We start from the raw sequence: 19,344 nt of genomic DNA, 5'->3' as shown, positions 1-19,344 counted from the left end.
CTGACCACACTGTCAGGCCGTGGGTTCTTTAACAGTGCGCCAAGTGCGTGCTGCACGCCAGACTTCGGGTTGTCGTCTTGCCCGAGTGAGAAGACGCTCAGCTGGATTTTCCTGTCAAAGTTTGGAGAAAGGGGCGAGACAGTGGTTCCACATCACACCCTCACCAACACTGTCTTGACAGATGAGCGTCTTCACCATTCTGCCCCCTTCCTCCACACGTTTACTGAACGCGCGCGCGCACGCACACACACACGCACACACACACACACACACACACACACACACACACACACACACACGAGACACACACACACACACAAGACACACACACACACATACACGAGACACACACACACACACACACACACACACACACACACACACACACGAGAGAGAGAGAGAGAGAGAGAGAGAGAGAGAGAGAGAGCGAGAGAGAGAGAGAGACGCGCACACACATCACACACACACACACACACACACACACACACACACACGAGAGAGAGAGAGAGCGAGAGAGAGAGAGAAAGAGAGAGAGAGACACCACACACACACACATACACACACACACACACACACACACACACACACACACACACACACACACACACACAAACGAAAGAGAAACACACACACACACACGAAAGAGAAAACACACACACACACACACACACACACACACACACACACACACACACAAACGAAAGAGAAACACACACACACACACACACACACACACACACACACACACACACACACACACACACACACACACACACACACACACACACACACGACATGAACCGGAACAGCACTCGAAGCAAATCGCGACAAACAATTGGAGACAGATAGACAGACAGACAGTCAGACAGACAGACAGTCAGACAGGGACGAATCAACGTTCACACTGACAGTTCAGGGGGCGGAGTTTAGCACAGAGTCAAGTCATAACTGGTGCCGTTCAGATGACAAAACGCATTTCGCTGAGAGAGGTCGAAGAGAAATATTGCGCATGTTGTATTGTTGATGGTGAAACGCACAGAAAAATCACTCACAAAGCAACGGGCTGTTTTTTTTATTTTATTTATTTTTTTAGAATCAGTTCGACGCTACGTTAAGAAGAGAATTTAACAGGTAAGTGTGTGTGTGTGTGTGTGTGTGTGTGTGTGTGTGTGTGTCCCCACCTCTGGCTGTTTTGTATTCACTTGTTTGAGATTCACGTTTCACTTACATCTGTGCATGTTTTTTGTTGTTGTTTATTTTTCTTTATTTTTTTCCCTTCATTCTTCCTTTATTCGTTCATTCATTCATTTACCTATTTATCTTATTTACTTTTATTATGTTTTATTTACTTGTTTAGTATTTAGTTTTGCGTTGCATGTGACACATGTATGTCCACGGGCGTTCCAATGACTGGATGAGATCCAAAAAGAGAAAGTGCTGGGTGGTTATTTTTTGGCGAACCATGTTACAATTTCAGGACAGACCGCCTGTTTATTTGTCGTCAGGTGTGTGTTATCGGCAGTCGTACCCGTTAAACAGGTTGTCCGGGTAGTATAGGTCAGTCATATAAACAGTAAATAAGTGGGTGAGTTTTGTAGCGTTGTTTTTTTGTTTTTTTTAAGTCAGTGAGATTGGGAAGGGGGTGGCAGGCTTTTATGTCGGGTGCAAAGTTGTTTTTGTCAGGATAGCATTACGGGTGGAGGAGCATTTGGCAGGTTACACTGATACCTCTAACTCCCCCCCCCCCCCGCCCCCGGCCCCCCCCCCCCCCTCTTTGTCCTGCATGTAAGCCCCTCCACGTGTTAACGCCGGCTGGCTTGTCAGCAGCGTGTCAGCTGTGTTTCCTTGTGGGTTGGTTGGTTTGTTAGTTTGGGTTTCTTTTTGCGTTTTGTTGGTTTTTCTTCCTACCGAGTAGTAGTAGTAGTAGTGGTGGTGGTGGTAGTGGTAGGGGGGGAGGAGGAGGAGGAGGAGGAGGTGTTGTTGTTGTTGTTGTTGTTGTACTGGTAGTAGCGTTTTAAAATATTTGGAAAGTTTTGCATTAACCCCGGTTTTCCGCTGTGGACCGGATTAAAACAGAATATAAGTGAATTGTTCTCTCTCTGCCTGTCTCTCTCGTTCCTCTCTGTCTCTGTCTCTCTCTTGTTCCTCTCTGTCTGTCTGTCTGTCTCTCTCTCGTTCCTCTCAATCTCTCTCTCTCTCGTTCCTCTCTCCATTTGTGTGTGTGTGTGTGTTTCTCGTTCCCTCTCTCTATCTCTGTGTCACTGTCTCTCTCTCTGTCTCTGTCTGTGTCTCTCTGTCTGCCTCTGTCTCTGCTTCTCTCTCTCTCTCTCTGTCCCTCTCTCGCCCCCCCCCACCCCCCTCTGACTCTCCCCTCTGTGTGTACATGTGTCTGACTCTCTCTCTCTCTCTCTGTGTCCCTGTCTGTCTCTGTCTCTCTCCAGATGTACCCTGCTCAATTGCAACTTCAACGTTGTCTCGTTTGTCCGAGTGTTATGGTGGTTTGTTTGTTTGGGGCTGTTTAGTGTGTGTGTGTGGAGGGGGGGAAAGGGGGGGGCGGGGTCCTTTTTTCCTCCCCAAAGTTCCTGGCATTGGTTTAGCTTTGCGACACTGGGTATTTGGGGTGTCTGTTCACATGATATGACACGGAAAAGAACGTACATCATGCTTGTAAGTTTCGCGCTGTGTGTGTATGTGTGTGCGCATGCGTCAGAGAATGGGGAAAGTACGTGCGCGTTTTGCACGTGCATGAATTCTGTGATGACAGCACTTCCTGCCAAGTTAGGTCAGTTGCTTTGCCGTGTTGCTTCACGTGAGTACATGCTGGGGGGGAGAAAGTTGTCCTTGGTGGATGGAAATCGTTCTGTTTGTTGTTCAGAATGTGTAAAATTATAAAGGGGGACGTCCATTTTAAAGGGAGGAAATTGGCAGAGTTGTTGGAGAAATACACACGTCAAGATTCTAGTATGGTGACCACACGAAGTGTCGGCACCCACGTCTGTCATTGAAGGGCCGACAGATTTCCACCTTTCACTCTCATTTCTTTTTATTTTATTTATTTATTTTTGTCTTGTTTTGCTATTTTATTTTATTTTATTATTTTATTTTTATTTTATTTTATTCATTTCATTTCATTTGTTCTCAAGGCCTGACTAAGCGCGTTGGGTTACGCTGCTGGTCAGGCATCTGCTTGGCAGATGTGGTGTAGCGTATATGGATTTGTCCGAACGCGGTGACGCCTCCTCGAGCTACTGAAACTGATCACTCTTTGAGGAAGATGCTGAAGTATGTTATTTTTTCAGACTTCACTGAGATTTTTTTAGTGGAACTGATGACAATCGTTTTGTTTGCATTAATATCTATCTATCTATCTATCTGTCTATCTCTTTAATAATCTGATTCCAGGAAGCGATGAAATTAGTTTGGAGATACATACATATATATATATATGCGGAGTTAGGGGGGGGGAGGGTAGGCAATGCACGAGATATCCGCGCTGACAGTTGTCCCCCTGTGTGTTCTTTCCATACAGTTTTGGTCCTCCGACGGAAAATCGTAAATTTGTTCTGGTAAGACTGTAATGTACACTCTACTACATGTCAAGACACGTCAAGAATTGAGAGTCGACGAGTGGAAGGGAAGAAATGTAGAGTGTATAATTTATTACAATGTTATTACTAAAGTGAAGGGGGAAAATGTACAGTATATATCACAATTAACCAGTTTGCAAGTTGTTTTTTTCCCCCGTCTTATCAGCGGACAAATTCGGGGGAAGAAATGTGGACATTGCCGGACAGTGGCTAGAAGGCACTTTGTTTCTCAAGGAGGCGTCCCATCGTTCGCAGTCTAAAGATTTCAGCTGATGCTAAGCTTACGTCATTCAGCCCTTCTCGCCACACACTGGCTGTTCGACCAGTGTCACGGCACGTCATTGGCTGAGCGGAAACTTGTGTTTCTGCTTCACCGTAATTAATTTATACCTCTTTTATCAGATCAGTAAACTACAAGTATTATATACTGGCAAAATCGTCGCAATTCCATCTTTAAGCCTATTCTATTTATGTGTGCATACGTTAAACTGATTTAACGCAGTTTGTAATTTTCAGCGACGAGCTCGTTAAAACGGACCCTGTTCATGTGACTTCAGTTAAGATTATAAATTCAGCGTAAATAATCAACACTTCATTTTATACTCATTAGAAAGTAGGCGTTGAGCTCTTTCTTTTGCAACTTATCCGACGTAAATCGGTTCAGGAATCATTTAGAAATTTATTACTGAACACAGTTGTTGTCAGGTTTGGCCAGATTAGTGCCGATCTGGTTTGCAGCACACGTGATTGTCTTTGTAGTTCGCTTAACCTGTATAAATTGGCAGAGCGGGTAATGAGTGGTCACTTCACACCTGAGCCAGCCCGTGGCCAGAGCCTGCTCTCTTTCTCTCTTGCTGTGTCCCACAGCAGCGACATCTCGCTACGTATCGCTGCACTGTTTTCCTGTAATAACTGTAGTGAATAAACCATTGAAAGGGCGTCCACTTTCAAATGCTTCTGCCTGTACGGGAACCTGCTATCTTCTAATACTCTAATCCCTCATTCCATTCCTACACCCTTATCCCTTATCCTACCTATCCCTATCTCCACTCCACTCCAACCCAACCCTTACCCCGACACCATCACATAAAACGTATGGCTCCAATCACTGAAAGGTCTCGCGGCTTTGTGTCACATTCGTCGTTTGCGCAACTGATTTACTGTTTCTTATCTTGCACCAGCTATCTTGCTGCCCATGTGTACAGTCTCATTCAATACGTTTTTGTTATTTACGATATATTGGTGCGGAAATCACTCTTTGCTTAATACTCAGCCACACACCGCATACTTTATGGCTCAGCAGTCCACACACCCCAGGTTGAAATCGTGCAAAAAGTATCGCGGAATTTTTTGTTGTGATCATGATAAATCTTTTTCTGTGCCTAATGTATATTCAAACTAATAATGCCAGCTGTATTTTTTCATTTTGTTCGAGTTCCGAAATAACACGAAATAAGTTTGTCTTTAAAAAAAAAAAGAAAAAAAAAAGTAATTTCGTTACAATTCAGACAGTGTTCATTCAAACTATTTTAGACAATTAACTTTTCCCAATTCTGTGAATATAGCATGTGTTCTGATTGTTTATCAGCAGCCTGTTTCCTATGAACCAATACATGTCACTGCAGTTCTGACGAAAAGAGGGTATGTTTAATTGGGTCAGCGGCCCATGAAAGACATTGAGACAGAGAGAGAGAGAGAGAGAGAGAGATGTTTAATTGGCGTCGGCGGCCCATAAGAGACATGGACACACACACACACACACACACACACACACACACACACACAGATTGACATGTTTAATTGGGTCAGCGGCCTGACTAAGCGCGTTGGGTTATGCTGCAAGTCAGGCATCTGTCTGACAGATGCGGTGCAGCGAATGTTTTATAGACTATGGATTTGCCCGAACCACAACCCATCACCACGTGCCTTGTCTTGTCTTCCCACAGACGATGCCCAGTGCATGGTCGGTGACCGGGCACTGAGGTCAAGGACACAGGCAGCACGTCACCATGGCGACGTCTGGTGCCACGGGGCGTTGGCCCTTTCTCCCAGCAGTCGTTCCCCTGGTGCTGTGGGTGCTTGGCGGCAGCGTGGGGGTGCTGGGTCAGCAGGACTGTGACACGGCCTTCAGGACGGCGTCGCGTCTCGAGGTGCCTCAAGGTGCCCAGTGCCTGATGAACGCCGGCACCTACACCTACAGCTCCATTGAGGTCAGTGCGGTTCTGTGCAGTGCAGTATATTGCAGTGAAGTTCTGTGCAGTTCAGTATATTGCAGTGAAGTTCTGTGCAGTGCAGTATATTGCAGTGAAGTTCTGTGCAGTGCAGTATACTGCAGTGAAGTTCTGTGCAGTGCAGTATATTGCAGTGAAGTTCTGTGCAGTTCAGTATATTGCAGTGAAGTTCTGTGCAGTTCAGTATATTGCAGTGAAGTTCTGTGCAGTTCAGTTCAGTATATTGCAGTGAAGTTCTGTGCAGTTCAGTATATTGCAGTGAAGTTCTGTGCAGTGCAGTATATTGCAGTGAAGTTCTGTGCAGTGCGGTATATTGCAGTGAAGTTCTGTGCAGTTCAGTATATTGCAGTGAAGTTCTGTGCAGTTCAGTATATTGCAGTGAAGTTCTGTGCAGTTCAGTTCAGTACATTGCAGTTCTGTGCAGTTCAGTATATTGCAGTGAAGTTCTGTGCAGTTCAGTATATTGCAGTGAAGTTCTGTGCAGTTCAGTATATTGCAGTGAAGTTCTGTGCAGTGCAGTTCAGTACATTGCAGTTCTGTGCAGTTCAGTACACTGGAGTTCAGTACATTACGTTGCAGTTCTGTTTAGTTCAGTACATTGCAGTTCAGTTCAGTACATTGCAGTGCAATGCAGTTCAGTACATTGCAGTTCAGTGCAGTTTAGTTCATTACAGTTCAGTACATTGCGGTGCAGTTCAGTACATTGCAGTGCAGTTTAGTTCAGCACATTGCAGTTTAGTTCAGCACATTGCAGTTAAGTTCAGTTCAGTTCAGTACATTGCAGTGCAGTTATGTTCAGTTCAGTTCAGTGCAATGTAATTCAGTGCAGTTCAGTTCAGTTCAGTGCAGTGTAATGCTGTACTTCAGTGCAGTTTAGTTCAGCGGATTGCGGTGTAGTTCAAGACAGTGCAGTTTAGTTCAGTGGATTGCAGTGTAGTTCAAGACAGTGCAGTTTAGTTCAGTGGATTGCAGTGTAGTTCAAGACAGTGCAGTTTAGTTCAGTGGATTGCAGTGTAGTTCAAGACAGTGCAGTTTAGTTCAGTGGATTGCAGTGTAGTTCAAGACAGTGCAGTTTAGTTCAGTGGATTGCAGTGTAGTTCAAGACAGTGCAGTTTAGTTCAGTGGATTGCAGTGTAGTTCAAGACAGTGCAGTTTAGTTCAGTGGATGCAGTGTAGTTCAAGACAGTGCAGTTTAGTTCAGTGGATTGCAGTGTAGTTCAAGACAGTGTAGTTTAGTTCAGTGGATTGCAGTGTAGTTCAAGACAGTGCAGTTTAGTTCAGTGGATTGCAGTGTAGTTCAAGACAGTGCAGTTTAGTTCAGTGGATGCAGTGTAGTTCAAGACAGTGCAGTTTAGTTCAGTGGATTGCAGTGTAGTTCAAGACAGTGTAGTTTAGTTCAGTGGATTGCAGTGTAGTTCAAGACAGTGTAGTTTAGTTCAGTGGATTGCAGTGTAGTTCAAGACAGTGCAGTTTAGTTCAGTGGATTGCAGTGTAGTTCAAGACAGTGTAGTTTAGTTCAGTGGATTGCAGTGTAGTTCAAGACAGTGTAGTTTAGTTCAGTGGATTGCAGTGTAGTTCAAGACAGTGCAGTTTAGTTCAGTGGATTGCAGTGTAGTTCAAGACAGTGCAGTTTAGTTCAGTGGATTGCAGTGTAGTTCAAGACAGTGCAGTTTAGTTCAGTGGATTGCAGTGTAGTTCAAGACAGTGCAGTTTAGTTCAGTGGATTGCAGTGTAGTTCAAGACAGTGCAGTTTAGTTCAGTGGATTGCGGTGTAGTTCAAGACTGTGCAGTTAAGTGCAGCTCAATTTAGTTAGTGCAGTTCCCAAGTTTAGTTTAGTGCATTTCAGTGCAGTTCAGTTTAGTTCAATTTAATGCAGTGAACTTGGAGTTCAGTTCAGTGCATTACATTACACAGTTCAGTATGGTGCATTGCAGTTCAGTGCAGTTCAATTTAGTTCAGTGCAGTGCACTTCAGTTCAGGACAGTACACTCCAGTTCAGAACAGTTCAGTTCAGTTTAATGCAGTACAGTGCAGTAACTCAAAGAGGCGTCACTGCGTTGGGACAAATCCATATACGCAACACCACATCTGCCAAGCAGATGCCTGACCAGCAGCGTAACCCAACGCGCTTAGTCAGGCCTTGAGGGGAAATAGAATAGAGTCATTAAAAAAAAAAGTAATGATAAAAATAGAGGTGATAATGTGTTAGCGGCGGTGACACAGAGGTTGGGTTGTCAAAGCGATCTCGGCGGCGCTAAGTTTGCTTAGCATTTAGCGCCAAGAACGCCCCAAGGTCTATGGAATTAGTGTAGCGAGAACAGTTCTTCACGTGAAGCAAATTTTGCGCAGCGAAGAACGGTCATAGGGCAGGTATGAGTAATTGTCAACGATCCAGTCGAAGCCACCAGCTCAACGTGTGTACTATTAAGATGACATGTCGTACGATAGTCAAACATAGTTCTTTTGTTTTCGACGGCTTTCTCCAACTGGTTGCACCAGGAAAAGTTCATCTGCTAACAAAAATCAATAAGACAAGAGAGGCAAGGCCTTCAAGACTCACTTGTGATACACTTAAAAAAAAAAAAAATCTAATCGTTAAAATGTGTTCTGTATTTATTATAAAGCTTCGCGTTTAAAAAAAGAAAAAGAAAAAAAAAAGCCCTGTACACTGAGAGTAAAACACACAAGCTTTTTATGTATTGAGTATAATTTCAAAATGTAATGTTTAAGATGAGAAAGATCAGTTTAAAGCAAATTAAGTCCCCTAGCATTAATTACAGAGTAATTTCCCTTTTTTACTATCTGCACCAAAACGTTTGCAAAATAAATAAAACTTCCATGCTTAGCAAAAGAAGTTCCTGTTTGAACAAAAAATGATAATGACTGCTCTTGTTGTTGTCAGAATATCAGATCAAAGTGCCAAGTTTAGAGAATACAAAAAATATAAATATAACAGTCAATGCAGTTTGCATATGATTAGGCTTCATATTTTATTTTTTGTGCCTATCCCAGAGGTGCAGTATTGTTTTAAACAAGATGACTGGAAAGAACTCCTATTTTTATGCCTAATTTGGTGTCAATTGACAAAGTATTTGCAGAGAAAATGTCAATGTTAAAGCCTTACACACACACACACACACACACACAGACAACCGAACACCGGGTTAAAACATAGACTCACTTTATTTACACAAGTGAGTCAAAAATAATAAAATAAAATTAAAAAACAAAAACAAAAAACACAACAAAAACCACCCCAAAAAACCACCGACAACGTGATACGATTGGTGCACAATGGAAACCGGTTCCTGTTCGTGCAGATCAACGGAACGCTATTGGCCACAACGAACGGGTCCAGTTTCGTGACGCTGACAGCTGATTGGATGACCGTCAGCTCCACGGGGCGCGTGCGGGGTGACGGACAGGGTGGGGGGCCTGGGGCGGGGCCTGGCGCTGGTTCCAGCGATGGCTCTGGAGGTGGGTCTACTGTGTGTGTGTGTGTGTGTGTGCGCTGTGTGTGTGTGTGTGTTGTGTGTGTGTGTGTGTGTTCTGTGTGTGTGTGTGTGTGTGTGTGTTCTGTGTGTGTGTGTGTGTGTGTGTGTATGTATGCTGTGCGTGTGCTGTGTGTGTTTGTGTGTGTGTGTGTGTGTGTGTGTGTGTGTGTGTGTGTGTGTGTATGTATGCTGTGCGTGTGCTGTGTGTGTGTTTGTGTGTGTGTGTGTATGTGTGTGTGTGTGTGTAATACGCGTAGTCTCTGAATCTGTTTTATATTATTGTGCGCTAAATCATTCTTTCTTTTTCTTTTGTGAGTTATTGCGCGCGCATGTATGTATGTGTGTGTGTGTGTGTTTGATGTTTATTGTAAAGCGCTTTGAGCGCCCAACAAATGTCCATCATTATTATTATTATTATTCTCACATCAGGATCAGTATGTGTGTGTGTGTGTGTGTGTGTGTGTGTGTGTGTGTGTGTGTGTGTGTGTATACCTTGACGAGATCGTGTCGTTAAGATCCATGCACCAACATCAGGACGGAAGCAGAAGAGATTTGTACAGGCCTGTGACGACAGTGGTTGTGTGGGACGGTGTGATCCAATCTGGGTTGTCTTGCTATTGCTGAAGGTGTGTGGCAGTGGCCTTGTTGAGGTGGGACTGATATCAACTGAGGTTCAAAGTGGAAATACCGCCACGCAGATAGCCTGTATAGACAACTGATCGGTGTGTGTGTGTGTGTGTGTGTGTGTGTGTGTGTGTGAGAGAGAGAGAGAGAGAGAGAGAGAGTGAGAGAGAGAGAGAGAAATGGTTTATTGACTTAAGCACTTGCTCATACCAACTGTATCAAAAGTGTGTGTGTGTGTGTGTGTGCGTGTGTGTGTGTGATAGTGTGCATGTGTGCGTGAGATAGAGAGAGAGAGAGAGAGAGAGAGAGAGAGAGAGAGAGAGAGATGGTTTATTGACTTAAACACTTGCTCATACCACATATATCAAAAGTGTGTGTGTGCGTACGTGTGTGTGTGTGTGTGTGTGTGTGTGTGTGTGAGTGAGAGAGTGAGAGAGAGGGAGAGAGAGAGAGAGAGGGGGCGGGGGGAAGTTGAAACCCCCCCCCAAAAAAGAACAGTGCAAGATATGAAAACTGAAACAGCTGCTGTGTATGGCCTGTCTAAACAACGTGACAAAGCACCTGCCCTGCAGGCCGTATCAACAGGACACCCAGATGTGAAGATCTCCAGCACGTGGCGTGTCCACTAGGTCACCAGGTCAAGTGGTGTTCAGGAAGAGAATCAGTGTCAGTGTCGGTATCAGAAGCTCAAGTAGGCGTCACTGCCTTCGGTCAAATCCATATACGCTACACCACATCTGCCAAGCAGATGGCCTGACCAGCAGCGTAACCCACCGCGCTTAGTCAGGCCTCGAGAAAAAAAAAGATGAATAATAATAATGATATAATAAAATAACTAACTAAAAAAAAAAGTAAATAAATAAAAAAAAGAAAAAAAAGAAGAAAAAAAACAAAAACAGAGCAGAGAAGAGGTGTGTGTGTGTGTTTGTGTGTTGTGTGTGTGTGTGTGGGGGGGGGGGGGGGGGAGGGGGGAGATGGGGGGGGGGCTGGGGGGGGGGGAGGATTAACACGTTGAACGGGCAATAGACTGGGGGCGAGGGGAGGGGTGGGGTGGGGAGTATTAACACGTTGAACGGGCAATAGAATGTTATCATCACCACAATGTGACACACAGTGCAGTCACTGACCCACTGTTACGTGATCTCGTGCACACACCAACACCGTGAGTGCTCCTCCAGTCTCACGTGGTGATCCCCCCCTGTGTTAGAATCGTGTCGGGATAACACTGCCACAAAGTTTTTTTGTTTTTTTTTACATATACGTTTTTGAAATTCAGTGTGAATTGTGACAACTCGGTCAGACTTGTAGGCTTGCGGCGCGATTTTCATACCTTCCTTGAAAACGTTTCCAATGCATGCCAGAAGTAGCTGGTTAGCAGTGGGGACCGCCAATATATATATATATATATATCTCCCCCAAAGGCCCACGTGAGTACTAAGTGGAGAGAGAGGAGGGTGGGGGGGAGGGGGGGGTTGGGAGGGGGGGGGGCGTTGTGCCAGAGTGTGTAATCAAGACAAAAAAACAAATTAGCGAGAGCATAATTAATGTTCCGTGGCATGTTAATGACAAGAGTCGGCGGGGCAAGGCATGGATTTGATGCAACATGTTCTTCACAGGCAGCAACGACTTTGAACCTGACACATCAGTGTGTACTTTATTTTATTTATTTTATTTATTTATTTGTTTATTTTATTTTATTTTTCTCAAGGCCTGACTAAGCGCGTTGGGTTACGCTGCTGGTCAGGCATCTGCTTGGCAGATGTGGTGTAGCGTATATGGATTTGACCGAACGCAGTGACGCCTCCTTGAGCTGCTGATACTGACACTGTCTCTTCGTTGCTGTTCGGGATAGGACAAGCGCATGAGTTCTGCGCAGCCTTTAGTTTGGAATAACAGCGCGCACACTTCTCCTGGTGGCTCTCGCCCCCCACCACCCCACCCAGCTCCCCCCTCTCTCTCTCCCTCCCTCCCTTCCTCTAATTGTTCGCCTGTGGTTCCGCATTCAGAAGACGGACTCAGCGACTGGGCATCTTGACCCTGAGAGCCGAATCAAACAGGTCGTGAATCTCCAGGGAACGGTTGGACGGACGGACGGACGCTTGAGCGGACGTGGCGAGGCGGTACGCTTTTCCTCTATCGCCGTCTCCAGGTCCTTGAGTTTCCGAGGCATCATCCAGACCCACTCGTGACTCTTGACAACATCCGGTATGCCCAGGTTTCCTCCGGAGAGTCCGCCGCGACAGGCGTACGTGTGTGCGTTGCTGACTAGAAATATTGACGGAAAGAGACCTGTTTTGAACTGGACACCGGCGTTTGGCATACGTCTCTGTCTGTCTCTGTTTCTGTCTGTCTGTCTCTGTTCTGTCTGTCTGTCTCTGTTTCTGTCTGTCTATCTCTGTTTCTGTCTGTCTGTCTCTGTCTGTCTGTCTCTGTCTCTGTCTGTTTCTGTCTGTCTGTCTCTGTGTCTGTCTCTGTCTGTCTCTGTTTGTGTCTGTCTCTGTTTGTGTCTATCTCTGTTTGTGTCTGTCTCTGTCTGTCTGTCTCTGTCTGTCTCTGTGTCTGTCTGTCTGTCTCTGTTTCTGTCTGTCTCTGTCTGTCTGTCTGTCTCTGTTTCTGTCTGTCTCTGTTTCTGTCTGTCTCTGTTTCTGTCTGTCTCTGTCTCTGTTTCTGTCTGTCTGTCTCTGTTTCTGTCTGTCTGTCTGTTTCTGTCTGTCTGTCTCTGTCTGTCTGTCTCTGTCTGTCTGTCTCTGTCTGTCTCTGTTTCTGTCTCTGTCTGTCTCTGTCTGTCTCTGTTTGTCTGTCTCTGTCTGTCTCTGTTTCTGTCTCTGTCTGTCTCTGTTTCTGTCTCTGTCTGTCTCTGTTTCTGTCTGTCTGTCTCTGTTTGTCTGTCTCTGTTTCTGTCTGTCTCTGTTTCTGTCTGTCTGTCTCTGTTTCTGTCTGTCTGTCTCTGTTTCTGTCTGTCTCTGTTTCTGTCTGTCTGTCTCTGTTTCTGTCTGTCTCTGTTTCTGTCTGTCTCTGTTTCTGTCTGTCTGTCTCTGTCTGTCTGTTTCTGTCTCTGTTTCTGTCTGTCTGTCTCTGTTTCTGTCTGTCTGTCTCTGTTTCTGTCTGTCTGTCTGTCTCTGTTTCTGTCTGTCTGTCTCTGTTTCTGTCTGTCTCTGTTTCTGTCTGTCTGTCTCTGTCTGTCTCTGTGTCTGTCTGTCTGTTTCTGTCTGTCTGTCTCTGTCTGTCTGTCTCTGTTTCTGTTTCTGTCTGTCTGTCTCTGTTTCTGTCTGTCTGTCTCTGTTTGTCTGTCTGTTTCTGTTTCTGTCTGTCTGTCTCTGTCTGTCTGTCTCTGTGTCTGTCTCTGTCTGTCTGTCTCTGTTTCTGTCTCTGTCTGTCTGTCTCTGTTTCTGTCTGTCTCTGTCTCTGTTTCTGTCTGTCTGTCTCTGTTTCTGTCTGTCTGTCTCTGTCTGTCTGTCTCTGTTTCTGTCTGTCTGTCTCTGTCTGTCTGTCTCTGTTTCTGTCTGTCTGTCTCTGTCTGTCTGTCTCTGTTTCTGTCTGTCTGTCTCTGTCTGTCTGTCTGTCTCTGTCTGTCTGTCTCTGTTTCTGTCTCTGTCTGTCTGTCTCTGTTTCTGTCTGTCTGTCTCTGTTTGTCTGTCTCTGTTTCTGTCTGTCTGTCTCTGTCTGTCTGTCTCTGTTTCTGTCTGTCTCTGTCTGTCTGTCTGTCTGTTTCTTCCTTGTGGTTTTTCTTCACACCTTTTTTAAAATTTTTATTTATTTATCTTTTTTTTATATATACATTTTCCCCTTTAGAGGGCTGGATGAAAACGAGCAGTGTTTGCTTACTCTATTACCGTCAGAAATAAAAATTTATTCAAATTCATCCATCTCTCTCTCTCTCTCTCTCCCCCCCCTCTCTCTCTCCCCCCTCTCTCTCTGTGTCTCTCTGTCTCTCTCTCTCTCTACACACACACACACACACACACACACTCTCTCTCTCTCTCTGTGTACACCAGACAACGGCTTTGTGTAATTACGTAGTATATAGTATCGAACATTTTCACCCACATTCGTGACAACTACGGTAGTTTGCGCGACTTAGGTTTTTTTTACGCATGTCTTGTAGAGCATGTGCGAGTGTGTTTATGCATCCATACCTCGTTTTCGGGATCAACGTATAACTCTGTTGGGATTTGTCGTCAGAAAACTCCCAGTATTCACCAGTCTGATATAGATTTTGGCGTGTTCTTTGCATGCCTGCGCGGCTTTGCATGCCTGTGCAGATACTAAGGTCCAGGTCGTGTCAGGTGTACACAAAATGTTGTCCCGAGGGACAGAACGACGTTGTGGACAATTGTACCGTCTGCACCACTCTGGCAGAAGACACTTCTTTTCACAGCGACACTTGATCTGTTCTGTCTTGATCATTTCATACTTTTATCTCTTCATACTTGATCAGTTCATACTTGATCTGTTCATACTTGATCAATTCACACTTGATCTTTCTCACACGTGATCTATTCATGCCTGATCAATTCACACTTGATCAATTCACACTTAATCTATTGGCACTTGATCTTGTACCTATCAGAGTGGATTTCTTCTTCAGATGACAACATTCTCGTTGCCGTGGGTTCTTTCTCAGTGTTGTACACGGGACCTCGGCTTTTATTATCGTCTCATCCGAATGACTGGACGCTGAGTTGGATTCAAACCCAGACCCGCACGGACTCTGTATTGGCCCGATGAGCGTCTGGAACCATTCCGCCACCCTTGCTCCTCCTCCTCCTCCTCCTCCTCCTCCTCAGCGCTGCGTTGTCTTGGGTCATGACAGGATTCAGCGGACAGTAACAATAAGCCCAGCACAATGCGCTTTCACCATCTAATCCCTCTTCTTCTTCTTCTGCGTTCACTCGTATGCACACGAGTGGGCTTTTACGTGTGTGATGGACTCGGGGTAAGGGTAGGGTTGGAGTGGAGCGGAGATAGGGATAAGTAGGACAGGGGATAAGGGTATGGTTGGAGTGGAATGAGGAATAGTAGAAGATAGCAGGTTCTCGTGCAGGCAGGAGCATATGAAAGCGGACGCCCTTTCAATTGTTTATTTACTACAGTTATTACAGGAAAACAGTGCCCCGCCATGTAGGCAGCCATACTCCGTTTTCGCGGGTGTGCATGCTGGGTATGTTCCTGTTTCCATAACCCACCGAACGCTGACATGGATTACAGGATCTTTAACGTGCGTATTTGATCTTCTGCTTGCATATACACACGAAGGGGGTTCAGGAACTAGCAGGTCTGCACATTATGTTGACCTGGGAGATCGGGAAAAACTCCACCCTTTACCCACCAGGCGCCGTCACCGTGATTCGAACCCGGGACCCTCAGATTGACAGTCCAACGCTTTAACCACTCGGCTATTGCGCCCGTCACCATCTAATTCAGCTTCCTGTTCGCGCTCCAGTACGTTATGACTGGTCACGTTTGACCAGGCCTCTGTCAGTGACGTGTGGCTGGCGCTGTCCGCTGATTGGTCACCTGGCATGGTGGTACGTTATGACTGGTCACGTTTGACCAGGCCTCTGTCAGTGACGTGTGGCTGGCGCTGTCCGCTGATTGGTCACCTGGCATGGTGGTCACGGACCCGTAGAAATCGGGCTTGCTTGTGTCAACGCAAGGCAAGGCAAGGCAAGCAGTTTTTCTTGTACCCCCACTGGGGCCATAGAAATAATCACACATCTAGGTCATTAACTCACTCAGTACGGCCAGTCCTCTCTCCTCCTCTACACAGACCCCTCGGATGTCCAGTGGGTGTCTCAATGACCCAACCTTTAGCTTCCATCGTCAGAAATGTGGTATTCTTTGTCAACATTCACCTCGTCAGTGTAAGAGCCTTCCGCTTGCACTATTTTCATGATGGTAGTTGGGGTGAAACGCTGTTAACGTCGCCTCTTTCGCCGTTCGTATGGAGAGAGTTAACACGTACCATATAAACGAAAAGAGATCTCAGAAAGTTGAAAAAAAAAAAAAATGAAAAGAAAAGAAAAACGTCCCGCACAAGCATCGGGCAGATGCACGTCAACACTCATTTTTCATTACAACAGAAAGAAAAGAAAGAAAGAAAGAAAAAAAAAAAAAGGATTCCGTATCAATGTACCCGTTTTCATTGGAAAGAGATGTGAATAGCAGAGACAAACGCTTTAAGTTTTGATAATAAAATTCTTTTGTTTCTTTCAGGAAACAGTGGAATTCACTGCTTGTTTGGCGGGTTACAAGTTTGGCAAATCTTGCAGTTCAGACATTGTGTTTTTGTTTGTTTTTGTTTTAGAATGTGTGTGTGTGTGTGTGTGTGTGTGTGTGTGTGTGTGTGTGTGTGTGTGTGTGTGTGTGTGTGCGTGCGCGCGTGCGCACGTGCGTGCGTGTAACATCAATTAACTCGATGGTTTCTGCTTCGATTAAAAAAACTATATAATTATATATTATATTATATATATATATATATATATATATATATATATATATATATATGTGTGTGTGTGTGTGTGTGTGTGTGTGTGTGTGTGTGTGTGTGTGTGTGTGTGTGAACGACTTGCAAGCTTTACACAGATGTCACTTTTTTTTTCCTACAAACTTCCCCTCAACCTGTTCGCCCCCCGCCCACCCCACCACTCCTCTCCATTCCCCTCCCATCCCCCCTCCTCCTCCCAGTCCCCGAACTGTCGTTTCACCCCCCTCCCCTCCACTACACCCCCCTCCCCCACACACCCAACACCCTACCCCCCACCCTTCTTCACTCCGTAGTCCTCACAATGCTGGGGGTCGGGGGGTGGGGTGGGGGTGGGGGGTTCATGTTTAAAAAAAAAATCTATTTATAAGCTTCAGTGCTGGTTGTAAGATCACGGAGCACGTTGTATGACTCTTTCTTTTTCTCTCTTTCTTTCTTTCTTTTTTTTTAAGTGCCCTTCATGTATCTTTATTCACTGATCGGAAAAAAAGCAAGGGGAAAAAACCCCCTTTGTCAGGGTGACCTAAAACAGTATCGTATTCATTGTCCACGAGAAGGTTCAAGTGAGTATATTTGTGTCCGGGTAGTCGTGGAAAAAGATTACTGGTTCATCATAAAAGTGTAGTTTGTATCTATGGGACATACACCATTACAGCTACAGTTACGATGTCCTCTAAATGGAAATGATATATATATATATATATATATATATATATTATATATATATATATATATATATATATATATCTCCTGTCTTCATTTTTATTTCTATATTAAGTGCCCCTGATTTTTTTGTTGTTTTTTCATGAGCTGCATCTCCCACGTTCACTTGTATACACGAGAGTGCTTTTACGTGTAAGACCGTCTTGATCCCGCCATGAAGACAGTCGTACTGTTTTCGGGGGGCGGGGGGTGGTGGGGGGCGGGTGGTGGGGGGGGGGGCGGGTGGGGATGTGGGGTGTGAAAACTAACACCATCTAATGTATTTCCCCTCCCCATTCGTTCCCCACAAGTTGTCACGTCATCATCTGTTACGTGAGCTTCTTGTATACATACATCTTATCCTTCGTTCGTTGGCTGCACCCCCCACGTTCACTCGTACGTACACGACAGGGCTTTTACGTACATGACCGTTTTTTTCCCCCGCCATGTAGGCAGCCATACTCCGTTTTCGGGGGTGCGCAAGGCAGGATATATTGTTTCCATAACCCACCAAACAGTGACATGGATTACAGGATCTTTAACGTGCATATTTGAACTTCTGCTTGCGTTTTCACACGAAGGGGGTTCAGGCACAAGCAGGTCTGCACATATCATGTTGACCTGGGAGATCGGAAAAAATCTCCCATCATTAACCCACCAGGCGCCTTTACCGAGATTCGAACCCGGGACCCTCATATTGAGATTGCCTTTCGGTTGTATCCACATTTCTTCCCCGATGTGTGACTGGCGGTTTGAACGTCCACACCTTGTTGAGAACACTGCTCATTCCGTCTTGAGGGGAATATTGTGGACAGTGGTGCCTACCTTTAACTTTGTTTTGAAGCCCTGTAGCATTTAAAGAAATCACTGGCACTTTAAGTTTGTTTTAAAGCCCTATAGCATTTAAAGAAATCACTGGCACTTTAAGTTTGTTTTAAAGCCCTATAGCATTTAAAGAAATCACTGGCACTTTAAGTTTGTTTTAAAGCCCTATAGCAGTTAAAGAAATCACTCACACTTTAAGTTTGTTTTAAAGCCCTATAGCATTTAAAGAAATCACTGGCACTTTAAGTTTGTCTTAGAGCCCTGTAGCATTTAAAGAAATCACTGGCACTTTAAGTTTGTTTTAAAGCCCTGTAGCATTTAAAGAAATCACTGGCACTTTAAGTTTGTTTTAAAGCCCTATAGCATTTAAAGAAATCACTGGCACTTTAAGTTTGTTTTAAAACCCTGTAGCATTTAAAGAAATCACTGGCACATTAAGTTTGTTTTAAAGCCGTATAGCATTTAAAGAAATCACTGGCCAACATTCCATGGAAAAAGAACCCAAACAATGTTGTCATTGTTATCATACAAGACATGGTAAACTCCCATGTCTACGGGCACCCTGTGGGGATGCCGGGGGTCTTTCAGTATAAATGGCATCCCCGCCTTCTGGAAATTCTGTGGTAGAAATTTCCTCTTTTCTATCACTCTGTTTGTTTCTGCCTTTCTACTTTCTTCACTGTTGTCTCCTTTTTCTGCCTTCCCAGTCCATCCCCCTTTCTTTTCTTTTTTTTTTTTCAAGCAAGCCTTGACACTTTTTTTCTCTTTTCCGCAGTCTATGATGTACTATCTGTGCTGTTTTGCTCTGGTGATTAGGTAGTGAGATGTAAACACTAGGATGGACACTAGCTGCCCATTCTGCAGCGTTATTTACCTATATGGCCTTTTTATGTATTTTTTGTTTGGCTTTGAAATATGTTTTTCCTTTTGTTTTACGATTTTTTTTTTGGTTGTAATCTGGGGATGATGAATTAAGCGGAATGGCTGGCGTCCTCAGCATGGCCTAGTCTTATTTGCCATAAGGAGCTAAATGGTTGGGATACTGTGTCATGAACTGTGTTTTGCGGGTTTGTCCTTGTGTCTTTTTCTTGTAAATGTGACAGTTTTGTCTTGACGCGGTTTAGCATTTGTATGGTTGGCGCAATAGCCCAGTGGTTAAAGCGTTGGACTTTCAATATGAGGGTCCCGGGTTCGAATCACGGTAACGGCGCCTGGTGGGAAATGGGTGGAGATTTTTCCGATCTCCCAGGTCAACATATGTGCAGACCTGCTAGTGCCTGGAACCCCCTTCGTGTGTATGCGCACGCAGAAGATCAAATACGCACGTTAAAGATCCTGTAACCTATGTCAGTGTTCGGTGGGTTATGGAGACACGAAGATACCCAGCATGCATGAA

The 19,344-nt window shown here is 44.9% G+C and overlaps 1 protein-coding gene across 1 annotated transcript in view; it reads left to right on the top strand.

Annotated features, from left to right (window-relative positions):
• Positions 1 to 970: 970 nt before the first annotated feature.
• Positions 971 to 19,344, top strand: part of LOC143291062 (uncharacterized) — a 57,441-nt gene continuing 39,067 nt past the window's right edge. The window contains exons 1-3 of the mRNA XM_076600652.1: positions 971 to 1,131; positions 5,534 to 5,797; positions 9,140 to 9,296. Coding sequence (XP_076456767.1) covers positions 5,597 to 5,797; positions 9,140 to 9,296 — 358 coding nt within the window. The 5' untranslated portion in view covers positions 971 to 1,131; positions 5,534 to 5,596. The remainder of the gene's footprint in view (positions 1,132 to 5,533; positions 5,798 to 9,139; positions 9,297 to 19,344) is intronic.

Source organism: Babylonia areolata, chromosome 16, assembly GCF_041734735.1.
Source record: "Babylonia areolata isolate BAREFJ2019XMU chromosome 16, ASM4173473v1, whole genome shotgun sequence".
In the NCBI taxonomy this organism is placed as follows: Eukaryota; Metazoa; Mollusca; class Gastropoda; order Neogastropoda; family Buccinidae; genus Babylonia; species Babylonia areolata.
Note: the sequence above shows the minus strand (reverse complement) of the source record. Positions and strands in the feature narration are given on the sequence as shown.